Source organism: Lacerta agilis, chromosome 2 (assembly GCF_009819535.1).
Source record: "Lacerta agilis isolate rLacAgi1 chromosome 2, rLacAgi1.pri, whole genome shotgun sequence".
Taxonomy (NCBI): Eukaryota; Metazoa; Chordata; class Lepidosauria; order Squamata; family Lacertidae; genus Lacerta; species Lacerta agilis.
The window spans coordinates 111368589-111390027 of record NC_046313.1 but is presented as its reverse complement, the minus strand read 5'-3'; the positions used below and the strand labels follow the sequence as shown (position 1 = coordinate 111390027).

The window sequence follows — 21439 nt, the reverse complement described above, 5'->3', positions numbered from 1 at the left end:
GTTTTATTCTTTATTTGTTGAGCTTGTTTTCGGTTGCTCCTCTAGATGGTGCTCACAGCATCCAACAGCAAGAAGGCAAAGAAAGTATAATACAATTGAATAAGCAATTATTATTTAGTGCAGAAACAAGCCTGCTTACCAAAAGTAAAATTCACATGAATTGTTCCACTCACTTGTACCTCTGGCCCCACCTACCACTGACAAGGACGATCTCCAAACCATCCTAAATATCTTTGCAGAAGCTTGTGGAAAACTTGGCCTATCACTCAAAATCCAAAAAACCAAATGCTGCACCAACTAGCACAAAAGAACCCCTCTGCAGCACCACAAATCCAACTCAATGGTGTAATGTTGGAAAGTGTTAATCACTTCTCCTACCTGGGAAGTTACCTTTCCTCAAGGGCTGACATTGATGAAATCCAGCATCACCTGAGCTCTACGAGTGCAGCTTTCTCCTGATTGAAACACAAAGTGTTTGAGGACTGGGACATTCACAGAGAAACCCAAATGCTTGTTTACAAAGCTATTGTACTACCAACTTTACTGTACACTTGTGAAGCATGGACCACTTATAAACTCCATCTCCAACATTCCATCAACGGTGTCTCCGAAAATTTTTTACACATCACTTGGGAAGACAGGCAAACTACCGGTAATGCCAGTGTACTGGAAGAAGCAAAGATCCCCAATGTTGAAGCAATGATTCTTCAACATCAACTTTGTAGAACTGGTCATGTTGTTCAGATGCCTTACTATCATCTTCCAAAGCAACTACTCTATGCCAAACTTAAAAATGGAAAGTGTAATGCTGGTGGTCAACAAAAGAGGTTTAAAGATTCTCTCAAGGCAAGTCTTTAAAAATGTAGTATAAAACCAACAGCTGGGAAACACTGGCCTGCGAGTACTCCAAATGGGGGGGGGGGGGAATTGGAGAACAGTTCTGTGGCTTCAGAAATGTCTCCAGAGTCACTTACTTTTAAAACCATGTTTAAGGAAGACAATCTTATTCAGCTACGAGTGATCGCCGAAGAAAAATAAGATAGAAGAGGAGGTATCTTCCTGCATTTGTTGAACAAAGCAAATTCTCATTTTAAAAAAGTGATTAAAAGTGGATCAACCAACCCATTAGTCATCTTGGATGGGCATCTTAAGAAGTGTGTGTGTGTGTGTGTGTGAGAGAGAGAGAGAGAGAGAGAAAGCGCGTGCCTTAAAGCAGAGTCACTCCAAATGCAATCACCAGGAAAGGAATACACTTTTGCAAACTTAAAGTAATTGAAACAAAATAAAAAATAAAGAATTCCTTTCAGTAGCACCATAGAGAGCAACTAAGTTTGTTCTTGGTATGAGCTTTCGTGTATCTGAAGAAGTGTGCATGCACACGAAAGCTCATACCAAGAACAAACTTAGTTGCTCTCTATGGTGCTACTGAAAGGAATTCTTTATTTTTTATTTTGTTTCAATTACTTTAAGTTTGCAAAAGTGTATTCCTTTCCTGGTGATTGCATTTGGAGTGACTCTGCTTTAAGGCACGCGCTTTCTCTCTCTCTCTCTCTCTCTCACACACACACACTTCTTAAGATGCCCATCCAAGATGACTAACGGGTTGGTTGATCCACTTTTAATCACTTTTTTAAAATGAGAATTTGCTTTGTTCAACAAATGCAGGAAGATACCTCCTATTCTATCTTATTTTTATTCGGCGATCACACGGCTGCCTACCTGTAACTGGAACTATTAAAGTAATTGCGCAGGCTCTTTAAGGTACCCATCGCTTCGCTCCTTTGACTGTTAGCGGGACGCGGCTCGCAGCCGCCCATCCCCGCGCACTCGAAGGGGTTAAGGCCACTGAGCTCTGAATCCTAGAGCGGTCACGGTCACGTGAGCAGAGGAGATGCCAAAGTGAAGGTTCTTTCTTTCCGGTCCTCTCCCTGGGATAGGAGAAGCTTCTTTCATTCTCTTCTCGGTCTTTGCAGCTTGGGAAGGACTGAGGGGGTTGCAAATCCCCAGCGAGTGAAATGCAGAGGACTAGAAAGACAGGTGAGCGAGAGAGGCACTAGGGAGAGAGTGCAGGGTTTTGCCAGGTGGCTTTTATTTCTGTTTTTAAGAATTGCCCTTTCTTCTTTCTCAATCTTGGTTACCTGGAAGCCCTGCTATAGGAGAAAAATTCATACGAGGGAGATTTTTTTTCTTTTGTATATGCGCTGCTGCAAAGGAGCAATACACCTTAAAACATAAATAAAATACTTTTGAAACATTTTAACAGCATGTAAAGAGATTTTAAAACAATAGCATGTCTTCACAGCTAATGCAGTTCCTGGCAAGCTTTATAGTATGTTTTACCCATCAGATGCCTGGGGGGATCAGGAATGTTTTAAAATTCCTTCTGAAAGTTATTGATTTGTAAGGAGGGAGAGATGCACCTCACCAGGGAGACCATTCCAAAAGGAGGGAAGTATCACTGAGAAGGCTGGGTGACATGGGTGTTTGAGAGAACAGAATGTTAGACTAGGAGGGCCATTGCCCTCATCCAGCAGCCGCATGTTTGTCTTTCCTGGTGCTACTATCTGAATTATGAGATGCTGGGGATTGAACCCAAGACACCCATGATAGATAGAGGCTGCAGGGAAGTGTCCTGGTCTACAGCACCTGCAGTGCTCCCTGTACTTATAACTGCCATCATCAGAAATGTACCATGAAGGTTTCCATCGCCTGGATTGTGAGCACAGCCTGTTAATGGAAGTGGCTGGGAGGGGAAGGTAACACATAACATATATTTAGTATTTTTGTAGGAGTGGGAAGGTTGTTTGCTTGAAAATCGGATCAGAATTTTGGGGGTTGAGGAAGAAACTAACTGCATGACTGCATTGCATTCATTAAGAGATTCCCATGCATCCTCACCCACATCACAGTGGGTTGTCTTATTTTCCTTCTGTGTACATTTCTTCCATAGCGGCAGAAGGCTGTTATAAAGAACAGTTGACTCCCTCAAGTTGCTGAAGGGTTCAGATGCTTTGCTGTGTCACTTGAAAATAGTGTTGTTGGATGAGTGTGTTCTGCTGATATATCACAGTTGGATTGGTCTCTTGAGCTGATGGATCTTCAAGGATTTAGCAAGAGTGCTGAGGCATCCCTCAAGGGTTGGTGCTGAAAAAGAGAGCAGCAAACAGCACAACAAGGACAGTCCCCCGGGGAGGAGACAGCTGTGACGCAAGAGACAGTGACTGGTGGATCTCTGCTAAAGCAGAGCATGGAGCCTGAAATCAAAATGGAGGAGCAGAATGTGGCAGGTCCTGACCCAGGAGAGGGGAGGGGAGGGCAGGCTCTTCCAAAAATGATCAAGGAAGCTCTCTCTGAGAAAACTGAGGAAAATGTGAAACAGGAACCAGATGAAGGGCCATCAAGAAATTGGGATGCCCAGTTGCAGGAGTTCCTCAATACGCTACAGGCCACATATTCAGAAGGGGAAAACCCTCAAGTACCTGAGCTGAGGCAGTGGTGTGGCCCTAAAACATCTCAATTACTCTCCCAAAGAAAACTGGATCCCCAAAAGTGGCCCAGATCTTTGTGGGCTTCCCAAATCCAGCCACGACTCATTGGGGAAGCCCAAGAGGACCATGAGACCAATCTGGATGCAGCTCATAGTGGGAAGCAGAAGGCAAGAACTCTGTCTGGGGATGCTGCCGGGGTGGAGAGGCAGCGCCGGTGTTTTCGTGAGCTCTGCTACCAAGAGGCTGACGGGCCTCACAAGCTTTGCAGGCAGCTCCAGGCACTTTGCCATCAGTGGCTGAAGCCAGAGAGACACACCAAGGAGCAGATCCTGGAACTGGTGACCCTAGAGCAGTTCCTGGCTGTCCTGCCACAGGAGATGCAGAGCTGGGTGAGGGAACGTAACCCAGACAGCTGTGCCCAAGCAGTGACCCTGGCGGAGGAATTCCTTCTGAGGCAGAAAGAGGCCAACAGCTGGGGAAAGCAGGTGAGACAACGTTTCTAAACTGGTGTTCTTGAGTCACTCTTGGGTCTTCTTGTGTTCGCAACCACAAAACCCTAATTGTATACCCAGCAGCCCTGACAAGCCAGTGGCTTGGCTGGCAAAGAAGGGGCTATTTAATGAGAGTGCCTTGGAGCTGGGGGATGAGAAGTAGCCTGGTATTGCTGCTCAGTAGCTAGAGGAGAGTAAGTAGGACAGCTCCCATCATCTCTGATGAAATACAGTTTAATAGAATCCTAGAATTGTAGAGTTAGAAGGGACTCTGTGGGGCATCTAATCCAACCCCTTGAAATTGTTTCCATCATGCATTTGGGTTCTGAGGACGTGTTCTCTGCCTGATGCTTTAGTTGAGATCCCTGAATTGTTAGAGGTTGAACTAGATGACCCTCAGAGATCCTTCCAACTCTACAATTCTGTAAGTTATCCAAGAACTACAGGTGGTCTGTCAGTGGTTTTTAATCATTGTAAGTTGCTCTTAAATGCTCTCTCTGTGTGTCTCTTTTCTACGTAAGAGGTAGAATAATAGAAGTCCTTGTAAGACTTAAATATACCTGCCTAACACATTTTGTCTGCCTCTTAATGTCACTTTAAACTGATTCTCTTAACCTCACCTCTCCAGATCACAGAAGAAGAGTTTGTCAGTCTCCCCAAGGCAAACCAGTCTCTCCAGAACACGACAAAGATGCTGCTTTTCACACAGGCTGAACAGGAGGCTGATGGGAGTGTGAACATATTGAGTAAGTCTCTCTGGGGATGGTCTCCCTGAGCACTGGGGTTCCCAAAGCAAGTTAGTCTCTGGCTTTCTCACTTTGCCTCATCTAAAATGGACTTGCCTTCCCATATCTAAGTCACACCCCACAGGCCTAAGGACCATTGTAGAAATGTATAATTGCTAAAATTGTCCACAGATGGACTGAGCATTGGTCGTTGCCCAATCTGGCCTTTGTTAAATAAAGGACCTATTTCTTCTGTAGGGAACAGGAGATAAAAGTGTGGAGAAGGTGGCTTGTCACCCTAACTGAGAATGATCACTTGGACTAAGAGCGAGTCAGTTTTGAACAGCATTGTAACACCTAGTTAGCTTCATGGCTGAGTGGGGATTTCATCTGGATCTTCCCAGTCCTAGCCTAGGATCTTTACCATGATGCCAACCCACAAAAGCAGGTGTTCTGATGATTTGGGCAGATGAAGAGGAGTGGTGGGGACCTCCAGGTGAAGAGGTATCTGGGCAGGAGGATGTAGATACTATGGGCCCAGATTCATGGTGGTGGTGAACAGGACACACCCCAGAAGAAGAAGCAAAGAGTTGGAGGATGAGGAACTGGAGCAAGCTAGCAGATGCTCTAGTCCTGAACAGAGAGACAGGACTTAGATGTGGGAGAAACAGTACAGCAGACAGTGGATACTACGTCACTTGAAAGCATGGTAGAACCCCCTCCTTCTCCAAGGACCAGGCGATCCCTTCATATCTTAGAGCTGAAGGCTAAACAGAGACAGAAATATTCTGCCACCATAGGCAGCAAGGAGGGGTTTGGAAGCTAGGAAGTGCTGCAAGGGGGTGGAGTGGGCACTCTCAGTAACGTCTCAAGACTGAAGGGAGCATAATCCATACTCTCTCTGTGTATTCTGTTGAATTAAATTAAAGAACTATCAGAAGTTCTCTGCGTCTCTGGCAGCTAGCCTGGGAGTTGTGACATTCCTGATGGTTCATGCAACCTGGGTTTCTGAGGCCTTCTTCCACAAAGAAGGGGTGGATTTCTATAGCGGAACAGTGAAGGGGGCAGGAGGAGCTCCCCATTTCCCAAGGACACCACAGAGCAGATGGAAAGAGATGAGCATTAATAATAATAATAATAATAATAATAATAATAATAATAATAATAATAAAATAAAAAAATAAAAAAAATCCTTCCAGTAGCACCTTAGAGGCCAACTAAGTTTGTTCTTGGTATGAGCTTTCATGTGCATGCACACTTCTTCAGATACACTGAAACAGAAGTCACCAGATCCTTAAATATAGTGAGGGAGTGGGGAGGGGTATTACTCAGAAGGGTGGTGGGAATGGGTGATCAGCTGATAGGTGTGGAAAAGCTGTTGACGACTCTTAATGGCTGCAATTGGTCTTACAGGGAAAGGCAAGGGGTGAGATGGCTTAATATAGCTTTGACATGTATAATGAGATAAGAATCCAATGTCTTTGTTCAGACCAGGTTTCTCCATGGTTTTAAGTTTGGTGATTAGTTGCAATTCAGCCACTTCTCTTTCCAGTCTATTTCTGAAATTCCTTTGTACAGTGGTGCCCCGCTAGACGAATGCCTCGCTAGACGAAAAACTCGCTAGACGAATGGCATTCGTCTAGCGGAAGCTGCCCCGCAAGACGAAAAAGTCAATGGGGCTGCTTCGCAAGACGAAAAATTTTCATCTTTTTTTTTCGTTTAGCGGAGCGCGGCTGTCATTGCCGCTTCGCTAGACAAAAAAACCGCTAGACGAAAAAATTCGTAGAACGAATTATTTTCGTCTAGCAGGGCACCACTGTATTAAGACTGCTACTTTGAGATCTTTTATAGAATGTCCTGGGAGATTGAAGTGTTCTCCTACTGGTTTCTCTGTCTTGTGATTCCTGATATCAGATTTATGTCCATTTATCCTTTGGCGTAGGATTTGGCCTGTTTGTCCGATATAGAGAGCTGAAGGGCACTGTTGGCATTTGATAGCATACACAATGTTGGAAGATGAGCAATTAAATAGTCCTGAGATGGTATGTTTGATGTTATTGGGGCCAGTAATGGTGTTGTCCGGGTTTATGTGGCAGCAAAGTTGGCATCTGGGTTTATTGCAGGCTCTGGTACCAGTGTCCATGTTGAGTCCTGTTGTTGTATTATTGTGGGTGAGGAGTTGTTTTAGATTGGGTGGCTGGCTGTAGGTGATGAAGGGTCTTCCTCCCAGTGCTGGAAGAAGTGTGCATGCACACGAAAGCTCATACCAAAAACCAACTTAGTTGGTCTCTAAGGTGGTACTGGAAGGAATTTTTTATTTTGTTTTGTTTTGACTATGGCAGACCAACACGGCTACCTACCTGTAACTGGAATAATAATAATAATAATAATAATAATAATAATAATAATAATTTTATTTATTTGCCCCAGCCACACTCTGGATGGCTTCCAACAAATATGTTGTTGTTGTTGTTCAGTCGTTCAGTCGTGTCCGACTCTTCGTGACCCCATGGACCAGAGCACGCCAGGCACGCCTATCCTTCACTGCCTCCCGCAGTTTGGCCAAACTCATGTTAATAGCTTCGAGAACCAACAAATATAATAAGATAATAAGACATAAAAAAATTAAAAATTAAAAAGCTTCCCCCTACTGGTCTACCTTCAGATGTCTTCTAAAAGTTATATAGTTACTCATCTCCTTGACATCTGATGCGAGAGCATTGAAAGTGGTTTGTGCTTTGTTACCTACTTGCTTAATTTTAGCGCAATGCCTGATTTCTGCCTGGCTTCTCCCCTTTCTTCCAGAAGGTGGTGGGTGGCTCAGGAAAAGCGAGGATCAGAATCCTTTGCTGGAGAGACCTGAGCAACTGGAGCGACTGAAGACATCGCTGAAAACAGCCAAAGAGAAGGATTTCCTGCATCAGTGTGAAGCTAATGGGAACCAACATGTAGCAGAAAGGCAGAATGGAAACAACAAAGAAAATGGAATGGATCCATTTGTTCTCCAACAAAGTGTTTGCAAAGGTGCCAATGAACCCGTCATCCAGCAGGATAAGGAGGAGGCAAAATACGACAAATTTGGGGAAAACTTTGTGGGAATGTCACTCCTTACTACACATGAGAGTGTTGATGCAGAGGAGAAGCCGTACCAGTGTTGGCACTGTGGGAAAAGCTTTAGTAGCAGCTCGGATCTTGTGACGCACGAGAGGACCCATGTGGGTGAGAAACTGTACAAATGTTCCCACTGCGGCGAAAGTGAGAGAACCCACACAGGACAGAAGCCACATAAGTGCTCACACTGTGGAAATACCTTTGGCTGGAACTCTCAAGAGGGGCTCCTCGCAGGAGAGAAGCCTTACACATGTTCTGAGTGTGGGAAAAGCTGCAGTCAGAGATCAGACCTCCTTAAACACCAGAGAACCCACACTGGTGAGAAACCTTACAAATGCTCAGTGTGTGGGAAAAACTTTAGAAACAGCTCAGGCCTCAAAGTACATCAGAGAATCCACACAGGTGAGAAGCCATATAAATGTTCGCACTGTGGGAAGTGCTTCAGTTGGAGCTCACACTTCATATCTCATGAGAGGATCCACACAGGGGTGTGCTCCTACTGCGGGAAAAGCTTTGGCCAGAAATCCGAACTCATTGAACACGAGAAGACCCACACAGCAGATGAGTTGTTTGCGTGTTACGCCTGTGGGAAAACTTTTGAAGTCAGTTTGGAACTGGTGGCACACGTGCGAACCCACAAAGAGAAGCCGTTTGAATGCTCTGTCTGTGGGAAAACCTTCAGAAACAGTTTGCAGCGCATCGCACATCAAAAAGTCCACACAGGAGAGAAGCAGCATAAATGTTCCCACTGTGGGAAAAGCTTTAGCCAGAGACAGAGCCTTATTATTCATGAGAGAATCCATACAGGAGAGAAGCCGCACAAGTGCTTAGTCTGTGGGAAAAATTTCCGAAATGTCCCGAATCTTAAATCGCATGAGAGGACCCACACAGGAGAAAAACCATACAAATGCTCCCACTGCGACAAATGTTTCCGGTGGAGTTCCCACCTTGTATTGCACGAGAGAATTCACACGGGAGAGAAGCCCTACAGATGCTCAGACTGCGGGAGAACCTTTGATAGGAGGTCGAACCTTCTTGTCCATGTGAGAATCCACACAGGGCAGAGGCCGTACATCTGCTCAGACTGTGGGAAAAGTTTCACCTCAAGCTCTGTTCTCCTTCGGCACCAGAAAATTCACGTGGGAGAGGATGTTTGTAGGTGCTCCGAATGTGGGAAAACATTCAGGCAGCGGTCAGACCAGGCAGAGAAGGCGTCAAAATGTTCCGAGTGCGTCAGAAGCAATTACTTCAGCTCGGATCTTGTCAAACGCACACGGACTTGTGTGGATGAAAAGCCATTCAAATGTTCGGTCTGTGGAAAAACTTTTAGGAACAGCTCACACCTCCTTACTCATCAGAGCGTCCACACAGGAGTTCAGCCGTATCAGTGTTCAGACTGTGGGCGAAACATTGTCAGGCGACCCAATCTCCTAGCGCCCATAAGTGACCAGGCAGGGCAGAAACCCTATAAATGTTCCAGCTGCAAGGAAAGTTTCAACTAGAGATCAGTTCTCATGAGAACTTGGGGAAAAAATTGATATTGAATCTGCTTCTTTTCACCTCCCTTAATTTTTTCTTTCTTTCTGTACCTTTAAAAACTAAATATACCTTGTGCTTACCGTCCTCTTGTTGGGGGCCATGGAAGCTGGTGGGTTTAAATAAATAATATTCCATTAGGAGAGAAACCAGGTTTGTAGATTGCATATATACTCTGCAGACTATGGAAACAGTTTCCTCCAAGAGATGACCTTAAAGAAATAGTTTTGTTTTTATTGGCAATCACAAGGATGCAAATTGGTGGGAAACTTACGGCCCTTTAAATGTGATTGGACTACAGTTCCCATCAACCCCAGCCAGGATGGCCAATGGTGAGGCAGTTGTAGTCCAGCAAGTTCTGGAAAGCCACAGATTCCCTGTCTGCACTATTAACAAAGGCAAAGCCTCCCACTTAATCACATTGGTTTTTCCAGAACTGGGGTGTTATTACAGCAACTCTGGCAGATTCTGTTAAGAACTGGGCTTTGCAATTTCATATACAGTATTCTATTACATTTTTAAATATATTTTAGGATCCTTTAGTATACCATTTCACTTAGAGATTTCAGGAAGCCTTCTCCAGTACCCTTTCCTAAGGCCTAGGAACTTGCTCCCTGGAATAAGCAGACGAAAAAAGAGAGCAAAGCTGTGATTGTCAGAAGAATTTTTTTTATTGATAACCATCATCATGTGAGTTGTCTGAACTTGTGCAAAATGGCAGTGTTCAGACACCCCTGTTCTTCCATCCTCTATCTCTTTTTCATCAGTTGCCATAAGCATTGTTGGACTGATTTTGCCTTCAAGCATGGATGTGATTTACGCTACAACGATACTATGTGAAACAGAACGATTAAAAAGCAGACATGTGATGTATGAGGTATAAAAGTCTAGCTCCAGAAAAAGCTTTTGCTCTCACAAGGACGACTATTAGGACGGTGGAAGCCAAAGTTGCTTGTGGGGGTAATTCTTTCACACAACTGTTTATCAATTCTTTTCCCCCCATCCCTGGTAAAGAGGCTGGCACTCAAAGACCCCAGTGTTGGAATTGCATTGGGATGCATACCCAGGCACCCAGAATGTTGCCATGGGGAGTGCGCCTGTCTGGTATCCCATCCAGCCATGCCCCCTTTCCAGGATACTCTATTACTAATCTTTTCCCACTCCCAGTTTTCCATTTTTCACCTGCAACGGAATATCTTGCAACCAGTGACCTTTCTGTGCTGCTTTTGGGGTTCCCCTGCCCCAATGTTTTTGTCTGCTTCTTTCCCTGAACTTACCGACATGTCCCTCTTGTGCAAAGATGGCATTGTTTTGGCTACATAAGGATTTGCACTTGGAGAGTGAGCTCCCTATTGGTGTATAGAATTTGAATAAACTTGTCTTTTGCACCTGTTGCATTTTCTCTCCCTTTTCCTGCTTTTTGGTGCTGCACTTTGAATGTGCTTTGTCCAGCAGAAGACGGGAGGGTTCTCTAAGCCAGCACCTGCCTTGTCTTAACAGCAGAAAGGAACAAGGCAGTTGATGCAGCCTCTGCAATTTCCTTCCTTTAGGCTTGATTACTTTCCTTTGAAACTGTTTTCCCTGCAATCTTTCCTTGGTGTGAATGGGAGGGTCCCTGCAGCTGTTTAGAGAAGGGCTGTAGCTCAGTGGTATAACATCTGTTTTGCATGTAGAAGGTCCCCGGTTCAATCCCTGGTACATTATTGAATTATATTGCTGCTGTAACTTGAAATATATATATATATATATATATATATATATATATATATATATATATATATATATATATATATCTGTAGAAGGGACAACGTGGATCACCTTGGACACCCCCCAGCCGTGCAGGAATCTTCCTCAACGTGGCACTGGAACCCACAGCCCTGAGATTAAAAGTCTAATGCTCTACTGACTGAGCAAAACTGCCTCTATTAATAAAAAATAAAAATTATCCAGCAGCAGAAGTGTAAAAACAGAATAGACTGCAAGCAGCAGCATCTGTTGCTGATATTAACAGCCCAGGAAGAGTACTCTGGCTTCACCTCAGTTTGTATAAATCACCTTTTACTAAAGATTTCTGCGGGGAGGAACATTTATAAGTTTCTAACTTATTTTTTTTCAGGTCCTGCTTCGGTAGGACTTGGGGTAAAAACAGTCCAGGAAGAACTGAGTAAATGAAAAACATATAATGAAGGTGCCAAAAAGACCTGCCCAGTGTTAATACAGGGGGGGTTGCCTGAGGGGTGCAGTCCCTCTTGTTTTGGGGAGGGTGAAGAGGGGATTTCAAAAAACGATTTAAGTAAAAGTATCTCCAGCCTCCTCCTGTCTCTGGCTTATATATGTCTTCATAATCCAGCTCTCCCAAGCCGCCCTTTGGGTTCCATTGCTTTTTGTTGTAAGCGTCGCCCGTAGCAACGGGGCCTACAGGCATTCCAGAAGCCAGACCCCTCACCAGCTTGCCTTCCCTTTGTCCTTGGTGGTAGACGAGGGTGAAAACTCAGGATGGTGGCGACTTGACTTGCAGCTGGGAAGCGGCCCGTGGTGCTTGGTCTGTGGTGATAATTTCCCATTAAGCAACCACTCATGTTGAGGAAACAGTGTTACTCAGGTTGATGTTGGGGCTGCCTGCTCTCAGCCCCACACACCCCACCAGCAGTTCTGTATCGGAGACAGAAATTCAACAGGCGAATAAGGTTGCTGCCCACAGGCAATCTTAGAAAACAGCTTTTCTTCAGGATTCCAACCAAGCCGGCCTCTGGGTGTAGATATTAACATTTAAACAGAAAAGATGATGTGATTTTATTCCAGGGCTTGTTTTGAGCTTGGGTGTGTGTGTAGAGGGTGTTATTCCAGCTTGCAGCTTTCCCCCAAAACCTACTCCTGTTCCTTTTATAGTAGCCGGAGAAGAACAGTACACAAAGCATTTCTGTCTCTTGACAGCTGTTTATTACTGCAAGCATTGTGCTTCACTCACCTCCAATTTTTAATTAATTAATTGGAACATTTTATAAGCCCTTCATCAGGAGGTGGGAAACTCATCCAAATTAAAACAAATATTAAAAATCTCCAACGAAGCAGAGTCTGTTCCATTGTCTAACAGCTCTTACTGTCAGAAAGTCCTTCCTGATGTTTAGTCGGAATCTCCTTTCCTTTAACTTGAAACCATTGGTTTGAGTCCTACCCTTTGGAGCAGGAGAGAACAAGCTTGCTCCCATCTTCCATGTGACAGCCCTTGAGATATTTAAAGATGGCTAGCCTATCTCCTCTCAGCCTCCTCTTTTCCAGGCTTAGTTGCCCTCCTCTGCACACGTTCCAGCTTATCAATTTGTTGTTGTTCAGTCGTTCAGTCGTGTCCGACTCTTCGTGACCCCATGGACCAGAGCACGCCAGGCACGCCTATCCTTCACTGCCTCTCGCAGTTTGGCCAGACTCATGTTAGTAGCTTCGAGAACACTGTCCAACCATCTCATCCTCTGTCGCCCCCTTCTCCTTGTGCCCTCCATCTTTCCCAACATCAGGGTCTTTTCTAGGGAGTCTTCTCTTCTCATGAGGTGGCCAAAGTACTGGAGCCTCAACTTCAGGATCTGTCCTTCTAGTGAGCACTCAGGGCTGATTTCCTTGAGAATGGATAGGTTTGATCTTCTTGCAGTCCATGGGACTCTCAAGAGTCTCCTCCAGCACCATAATTCAAAAGCATCAATTCTACGGCCATCAGCCTTCTTGATGGTCCAGCTCTCACTTCCGTACATTACTACTGGGAAAACCATCGCTTTAACTATAGGGACCTTTGTCGGCAAGGTGATGTCTTTGCTTTTTAAGATGCTGTCTAGGTTTGTCATTGCTTTTCTCCCAAGAAGCTTATCAATATCCTCCTTAAATTGTTCCAGTTACAGGTAGGTAGCCATAGTCAAAACAAAATTAAAAAATCCTTCCAGTAGCACCTTAGAGACCAACTAAGTTTGTTCTGGGTATGAGCTTTCGTATGCATGCACACTTCTTCAGATACCGATCAACTAAGTTTGTTCTTGGTATGAGCTTTCGTGTGCATGCACACTTCTTCAGATACTGAAGAATCTGAAGAATCCGTATCTGAAGAAGTGTGCATGCACACGAAAGCTCATACCAAGAACAAACTTAGTTGGTCTCTAAGGTGCTACTGGAAGGATTTTCTCCTTAAATTGTGGTGACCAGAACTGGACACAGTATCCCAGGTGTGATCTGATCAAGGCAGAATAGAATGGTACTATAACTTCCCTTGATCTGGGCACTGCAGCCTAGAATAGCATTAGCTCTTTTTGCTGCTGCATCACACTGTTGACTCATAGGTATCTGAAGAAGTGTGCATGCACACGAAAGCTCATACCAAGAACAAACTCAGTTGGTCTCTAAGGTGCTACTGGAAAGAATTTCCTATTTTGTTTCGACTGTTGACTCATGTTAAGCTGGTGGTCCACTAAGACCCCTACTGGCAAGCCAGGTGTCTCCCCATCTTATATTGGTGGCCTACTGCAGAAAAGTTGAAATTTGCATTCATTGTTCCGCCCTCTTTCGCCTCTGGCCCCGCCCACTGCTGCTATGTGCCCCGACTCAGCTCAAGCAAATGCAACCTGCAGGTGCTGAAAAGGTTTCCCCTCTCTTGCTTTAGCGTCTCCTACGCATCGCCCCAAGGGGGTGGGGGTGGGGTTAAATGCACCGAGATCTCTTTCCTAGAGAGACCCCAGCAAGGCACAACAGATGCAAAAACTCGGGAGGACCGCTCTTCCGGCTTCCTCTCCTTGCAACTGCATCTCTTAAGTTCTGCATATATATATTTTTTATTTCTAGTCTGGAAACAGCTGCAAGGGTGTCGCAGATCTCCAGAAGAGTGCAATGCAACGGCCGCAAAGGGAAGGTGAGTTTAACGGAAGGAGGGAAAGAATTCAGAGAAAGCGGAATGTTTACGCGGGGTGGGGGGCGCGCAGAAAATCCATGCTTGCAGAGAGGGAGCTCTGCAAAATAGAGGCACTTTTTAAAAGCCACTTTCCCCCGCCAGATCAGAAGGCGCTCCTCCCTTGCACTGGCACCAGCGGGGTATAGGGAGATATACAAAGTTAATAAGTTGTTGTTGTTGTTGTTTTGTTATGGTGGTGCAGAAAAGGAAGAGAGGCTCTGGATGCAATGCTTGTTGCAACCAGCCATTTCCAAGAGGGGTTGCAAGCAGAAGGAACATTGGAAACTGTTGTGTGCACTGTGTCAGACCATTGGTATAGGTAGCTCAGTCGTGTCTGCACACTGACAGCCAGCAGCTTCCAGGGATCTCTCCCATTCCTACCCGGAGATACTTGGGGGGGTAGAATCTGGAGCCTTCTGTGTGCAGAGCAGATGCTCTGCCACGGAGCTATGGCCTTTCCCTAACAGAAAACGTTGTTTATGAATAAACAACGTGGGGTGGTTGAACAACTGAGTTCCCTTACCTTTTAAAAAAAATAATAGTTTTTTTTTGTTTGGGAGGAGCTGAGATGGACCCAATGCCTGAGCAAAAGAAATACCACCTATATATGTAATAAATAAAGTTGTGGCCATTTCTAATCCAGATCACTGTCTGCTTGAGTTTATTAATCACACCTTACATTTAACCCACCACACTGGTTGTGTGTGCATGTGGCACTGCGACTAGGCCCGAGATAAATAAATAAATAAATAATCAAACAAACTTTGTGGTGAACTCCCCCTCCCCTTTCCCATAAAAAAGCACTGATTAATAGTAAGGACATAAAAAAGAGCCCTGAACCAGATGGCCTGATCCAGCAGAACTTCACGTTCTTATTTCTTCATGAGGCCTGTTGCCATCATACTTCGCTTGCAGGCGCCCTGTGTGCATGTGTCTGGCACCTGAGTGAAAAGGATTCTGAACTACACAGTCTTTTGGTCTGATCCACCAGGGCTCGTCTTGCAGACTGGAGGCTGCCCCAGTCGAAAGAGATGGATCATTTACTGCACCTGCTTCTCTTTTGACAACCTCCACAGACAAGGCAATATCAATGGCTGCTAGCTCTGGGGGCTATGTTATCACTCCACTGTCAGAGGCAATCTTTGCCAGCTGCTGGGAGCCCTGCTCCCGGACTGCTTAGCCAAGGTGAGAACAGGATACTGTACTAGATGGACCATAGACTCAATCCAGAAGGCTTCTCTTATGTTCTTACGGTCTCCCCAGACAGGGCATATGATTGCTAGAATGCTGTCCTTGCGACTAGTTAAATAGTTACCTGATGAGGGGCTGGTAAACCTTCCTCAGCAACAGATTACTTTCAACACCTTTGGGAGGAAGGTGGCGAAATGAGGTCAAAGATTTTTTTATTGCTGTGACATTGATTGTTAATTCGCAGGGCAGAAAGAAATAAAAACAGAGATGCAGGACACCGATGGATCTGAAAAGGGGGACAAGCCAGAGGGGGGCGAAACAGACCTTCATGTCACCCAGGTGGGGACCAGCACAGAGCTTCTGGCTGGGATGGCTCCAAAGCTAATTAAGCAGGAACCCGAGGAGGGGATGCAGCCATGCTGGGAGGCCCAGTGGCAGGAGTTCTTGAAGACCATGCAGGCCCCTTGCTTAGGATGGAGACCCTCACAGCTGTCTCTGCTCCACTCAGGGGAAGGCCCAAAGGAATTCCGGGCCTCCTCTTGGCCGAGAAGAGGATGTGCCACCCCGATTCTCCCCAGCCTTCCTAGAGAAGTCCTCCAGAAGGCCTATGAAAGCAGCCCAGATCCTCATGCAAGAGTGAAAGAAGAGATTATGGAGGAGGAAGAGCCCATCGGCCTGGAGACTCGGTGCCAGTGCTTCCGGCGGTTCTGCTACTGGGAGGCCGAGGGGCCCCGCGAGGTGTGCAGGCGGCTCAAGGGGCTTTGCCGCCAGTGGCTGAGGCCAGAGAGGCACACCAAGGAGCAGATCCTGGAACTGGTGACCCTGGAGCAGTTCCTAGCTGTCCTGCCCCAGGAAATGCAGAGCTGGGTCAGGGAAGGCTTTCCGCAGACTTGCGCCCAGGCGGTGGCTCTGGCAGAGGATTTCCTGCTGAGGCAGGAGAGGAGGGAAGAACCGGTGAGTGCATTCTGCTTGGACTCAATCCTGAAAACTTGTACAGGAAATGCATCCTACTCTTGCATGTAATTAATCTCTCTAGCAGGTTGCACATCATGCCTCTCTGTGCCATTGTGCAGGTGGGGAATAGTTAAATCAGGGGTGTGGAAACTGAATCATAGCTCCTTGAGGTGTGATGAAAATCATACCTCAAGGACCACGTCTCCCCATATGAAGCAATCTGGTCCCTGCGATCATCATCTGAGGCCCTTCTTTGTGTGTCTCCTCTGCAAGAGGTCCGTCCACAGTGTGACAACATAAGAACAGGCCTTTTCTGTGGTGGCTCCCCATTTGTGGGATGCTTCCCACAGGGAGGCTCGCCTGGCGCCTCCATTACATACAGACAAAAACCAGTCCTCTTTTCCCAGGCCTTTGACTAATTAAACTGCGGGGGGATTGTTTTTGTTTGTTATTATGGTGTGTATTCTTATATTTTTGTGTTATAAACCACCCTGTGATTTTCAGATGGGCAGTATAGAAATTTAATAAATCGCCATCCCTGATGGTTTGCATGTGCTGTCTGGGAATTGGAATCCAGTCGGGAGGACCACAGATTCCTCACCCGAGTTAAAGGAGCCCTCCATGTGCAGAGGCAGTCTATCTTTGTAATACCAGGTTGCTGTGATAAACAGTGGAGGCAGGTGAAGTTTTTAATACCCCTTTTGCTTAAAGGGGACATTTGGTTGCCTGCTGTCCTGAATTATTATTATTATTATTAATAATATTAATAATATTATTATTATTAATTACATTATTATCCCATCTTGCCTCCCAAGAACTCATGGTGGCTTACATAGTTCTCCTCACAACAACCCTATGAGGGAGGTTAGGGTGAGAGTAAGCAACTGGCCCAAACTCACCCAATGAGCTTTATGGCTAAGTGGGGATTTGAACTCTTGTCTCACAGTTCCTAGTCCAACCCTAACTGTTACACTACAACAACTCATCAATACATATGAGAAAGTTATGTGCTATATAGATAAGCTTTTCCCAACCTGTGGTCCTCGAGATGGCAACTCTTGCAGGTGCTGCTCCACTACTGCTCCCATCACCTTAGGCCTAGCTGGGGCTGATGGGAGTTGGAGTTGGCCTGATCTAGCAGGGCTGTTTTCTGAATTGTATGCCCTGTTCAGTTTCAGGAGCTGGAGCCTTTCGAGCAGGTGATTGTTAATTCTCCCAAGGCAGAACAGGACCCGTCGGACACCGAAGAGTTGCAGCTCCCCATGGCGGTTGAGCAGGACAGTGACGGGGAGACGAACTTGCTCAGTAAGTGTTGCTGGAAGAGGAGAGCCTGGGGCTGATGGAATGGGCTCATATTGGAAACAGATCTGAGGAAGAGAGAGGCAATCACTTAGGAGGGGCCCATTCCTCAGGGGATGGGGATGAACATCTATCTTCTCATGCCAAGGTTACTTCTCCAGTGGCTGGAGGGATCGTGGTAGTGGGCGATTTGATCATTAGGAATATAGATGATGCTGCATTTGCAAGAAATCTTTATTTTAACGCAGACTTTGGAACTCACTGCCTGTTGACATCTGGCAGGTGCCTTCACTGTACTCCTTTCGGTGCCAGCTAAAAACATTGTTGAAGCAAGCCTATGAAAACATGTTGAACATGTGTTTTAACATGTGTTTTAACCTGTTTTTTTTAACTCATAGTTGATTTCAGTTATCTTTGATGGTTTTAAATTGTTGTTTTAAACTCTCTTCTTCCTGATAGTTTCATTGCTTTATTCTTTTTGTAAACCTCTTTGAGGGCCCCCCCCCCCGCAATCAAGTGGTTATATAAAGCTTATGAAATAAATTGATAAAATATTGAAGACTAATATACTGACTTTTTCTACCCCCTGCCTAATTTTTTTAGCCTTATTTCATGCCACCCCCTGCCACTGCTCCATGTTTTTTCTAAATAGAAAAACCTCAAATTCTTTAAACCAGTGGTTTCAAAACTTTTTCAGGCGATCACCCCCTTGATTCCATAAATTCACATGACTCCAGTGTTCCCTACCCTATCAAAAGCATTCTTCAGAATAGTGGTTTGCACAAGCCACAAAAAAGACAGTACATGTGAAACTCAAAAAATTAGAATATCGTGGAAAAGTCCATTTATGTAAGCAATTGTTTTCATTAGCTACTGGAGTTTAATATACGAGATAGACTCATGACATGCAAAGCGAGAGATGTCAAGCCTTTGTTTGTTATAATTGTGATGATTATGGCGTACAGCTGATGAAAACCCCAAAATTGAGATTGTTAATTTGGGGTTCTCATCAGCTGTACGCCATAATCATCACAATTATAACAAATAAAGGCTTGACATATCTCACTTTGCTTGTCATGAGTCTATCTCATATATTAGTTTCACCTTTTAAGTTGAATTACTGAAAGAAACGAACCTTTCCACGATATTCTAATTTTTCAAGTTTCACTTGTAACACAATAAGGTTCTAAACAGTAACAATCAATTGCACATTTATTCAAAATCCAGTTTAAGCTATTTAGTTTAATTACTTCAACAAAATGGATGAACCTGATCCAGTAATCTCAGCTTTTCAAAGTCTGATAGACACCTCCAGGGCCCGCCCTGCCACACACTTGCCTCTTAGCACCCCTCCCCAGCACTGCCCACATTGGGAACTACTGTATTCCTTTCGACCCACATTGTTGTTCTCTCTTTGTTTTATTAGGTGATGGGCAGCTTAGTGAGAATGAGGAGGAGAATTGTCAGCTGGAGAGACATGAGGAAGCTGAAGCAAGCTGGGTGCCCAGAGAAAAAGCCCGAGGGGAATTTACCCAGGATTCTCTGTTTGTTTCCGGAACTGAGAATAAGGAGAAGAATCTTCATGTAGAAAGTCCCAAGGAAGTGGAACTTAGCAAGGTCCCCTGGGAAAAGGGCAGAGGGGCTTTGTTCCAGGTGTTTGAGGGGCCCGCAAGTCGGCAGGGTGTGAAGAAGCTCCAGGAAGACCCCCTGGGAAACACCCTGAGGAAAGGCTTTGACAACAAAAACCCCTCCCAAGAGAGAATCCCCGATGAGGTGCCTCAGAAGGCAGAGTGCAGGAAAGGCTTCGCCCAGAGCCCCGACGTATCTCATCCGGAGAAGGCACCGTCGTATGAGTGCTCCTACTGCGGGAAGAGGTGGCCTTGCCAGTCCCAGCTGCGGCGGCACGTGAAGATCCACACGGGCGAGCGGCCCCACAAATGCACGGACTGTGGGAAAAGCTTCAGCACTAGCTCCAACCTCAGCCAGCACAAGCGGGTCCACACCGGGGAAAGGCCATACAGCTGCAAAGACTGTGGGAAAAGCTACCGGCGCCGAGCATCGCTGCTCCAGCATGAGCGGGAGACCTGCCGGAAGGGTAACCACTTAAACGCCCCAGCGGTGGGTTACGTGGTCCTGGGCAACTGCACTTTGCTGTGCATGAAAAAGTCGGCGCAGGGCGGGAGGAACCGTGTGATTGCGCCAAAGGGAGGGGAGGCCCCCCTAGCCGCTCAGCCCTTAAATACGTTGACAGGATATGTGCCGGAAAGGAGCCATCCCAATGATTAGAGCGCAAGGGGGTGGGGACAGGGGCAGGACGGAGAAATCCTTCAAAGAGCATCGTTGGAGCTTTATTTGGGAGTCGACAGCGGCAGAAAACGTACCCTTTGCGATGCCGATCCCCTGTGGCAGCTCAGTGTGTGGAAACCTGTCCTAGCTAAAGAGTTTGGCGTATAGAGGAAGGGTGAGAGCAACCAAGGAGCGCAACTCTTGAGATGCACTGAAAAGGTGTGGTTTGTTGGGCCTGGCGCATTACTAAGTGGGAACGATTTGCCATTGCTTTTAATGCAGAGTGAAAATATGCTGGCCCTGATAACATCGCATCAGGAATGCACTGATAATGTTGTGGGACTTCAGCTCCCCATCAGCCCTAACCAAAATGGCCAGTGGATGAGGATGATGGGAGCTGCTGTGCCAGAAACATGTAGAAGGTATCACATTGGCAATTCCCACCATACGTTTTCAAAAAGCAAGATCTGCCACACCAAGCAGAACACACTAGCCATGTACGGGTGTCCTGCCAGGCACTTAACAAGCAGCCTTGTTTTTGCATGCCCCAACAAGCCACCCCGGACATGGGCTATGTAGTACCTGGGCTCACTCAGCTGATGGGCAAGGAATGTGTGTGTCTCGTGTCGTGCAGGCTTCAAATGCAGTATGCGACAGGAGTGGGTCTGGAAGTGTGATTTTGAAAATGCCATGAAACCTTGGTCAAGGAGCACAAGTCTTGCCTACGTGCAGGAACTGTATAAATATTCTGTTTGAGATAAAGATCAGCTGTTGCATTTGTCTTTTATTCAGTATCAGAAAATAAACCCTGGGAGATCAAACAAAAGGGAGACTGTCATTGGGAAAGTGAAATTCTATCTTTTAATTCCTTAAGAGAAGGGTGTGTGTGTGGGGGGGGGGGTTCTTTAAAAAAAAAAGTTTTGAGTTTTCATCAGCTCAAGCTGGATGCAACCCTCCACACTACAGTGAAATCTCCTAAAATTTGAGTTATGAGATAGAGGTGATTCTGAGCTTCAGTCATGATCAGCAACTCCATCAGGGATAGGAAAACCTTTGCCCCTCCGTGAGAAAGCTTTGCATGCAGAGGATCCCAGGTTCGGTCTGCAGGCAGAGCTGGCAGAGAAACACACACACACACACACACACACACACACACCGGCTTAAACCCCAGAAGAGCAGCTGCCGGCCAGTGCAGACAATACTGAGCTCTATCTATGGACCAATGTGATCTGACTCGGCATCAGCACAAGGAAGTTTCTGCAGGCGGAGGGGGGTGGGCCGTGGCCATCCTATTGAAGAGGGAGGGATCAACCCTGTTGCCACCCACCCACCCCCCTTTCCTTGCACACAGATCTCCCCTTCTCTGACCCACCTGCTCCTTGGGGCTTCTGCATGGCGCGCATTCACGCATCTGAAGAATTTGCAGCCGCCCCA

The 21439-nt window shown here is 45.9% G+C and overlaps 2 protein-coding genes and 1 non-coding gene across 3 annotated transcripts; all 3 read left to right on the top strand.

Annotated features, from left to right (window-relative positions):
* The first annotated feature begins 3083 nt into the window (after nucleotides 1-3083).
* LOC117042642 (zinc finger and SCAN domain-containing protein 2-like) lies at nucleotides 3084-10746 on the top strand. Its single transcript, XM_033142211.1, has 3 exons — nucleotides 3084-3973; nucleotides 4608-4725; nucleotides 7510-10746. Exons 1-3 carry the CDS (start codon nucleotides 3248-3250, stop codon nucleotides 9315-9317), a joined length of 2652 nt encoding a protein of 883 aa, XP_032998102.1. The 5' UTR covers nucleotides 3084-3247; the 3' UTR covers nucleotides 9318-10746.
* Nucleotides 10747-11372: 626 nt separating this feature from the next.
* Nucleotides 11373-11486, top strand: LOC117043043. The gene has a single exon (XR_004426130.1). It is a non-coding gene; the product is annotated as a U5 spliceosomal RNA (small nuclear RNA).
* A 2531-nt stretch (nucleotides 11487-14017) lies between these two features.
* Nucleotides 14018-20767, top strand: LOC117042701 (zinc finger and SCAN domain-containing protein 30-like). The gene is made up of 4 exons (XM_033142305.1): nucleotides 14018-14236; nucleotides 15711-16420; nucleotides 17593-17725; nucleotides 19146-20767. Exons 1-4 carry the CDS (start codon nucleotides 14215-14217, stop codon nucleotides 20003-20005), a joined length of 1725 nt encoding a protein of 574 aa, XP_032998196.1. The 5' UTR covers nucleotides 14018-14214; the 3' UTR covers nucleotides 20006-20767.
* Nucleotides 20768-21439: the final 672 nt, after the last annotated feature.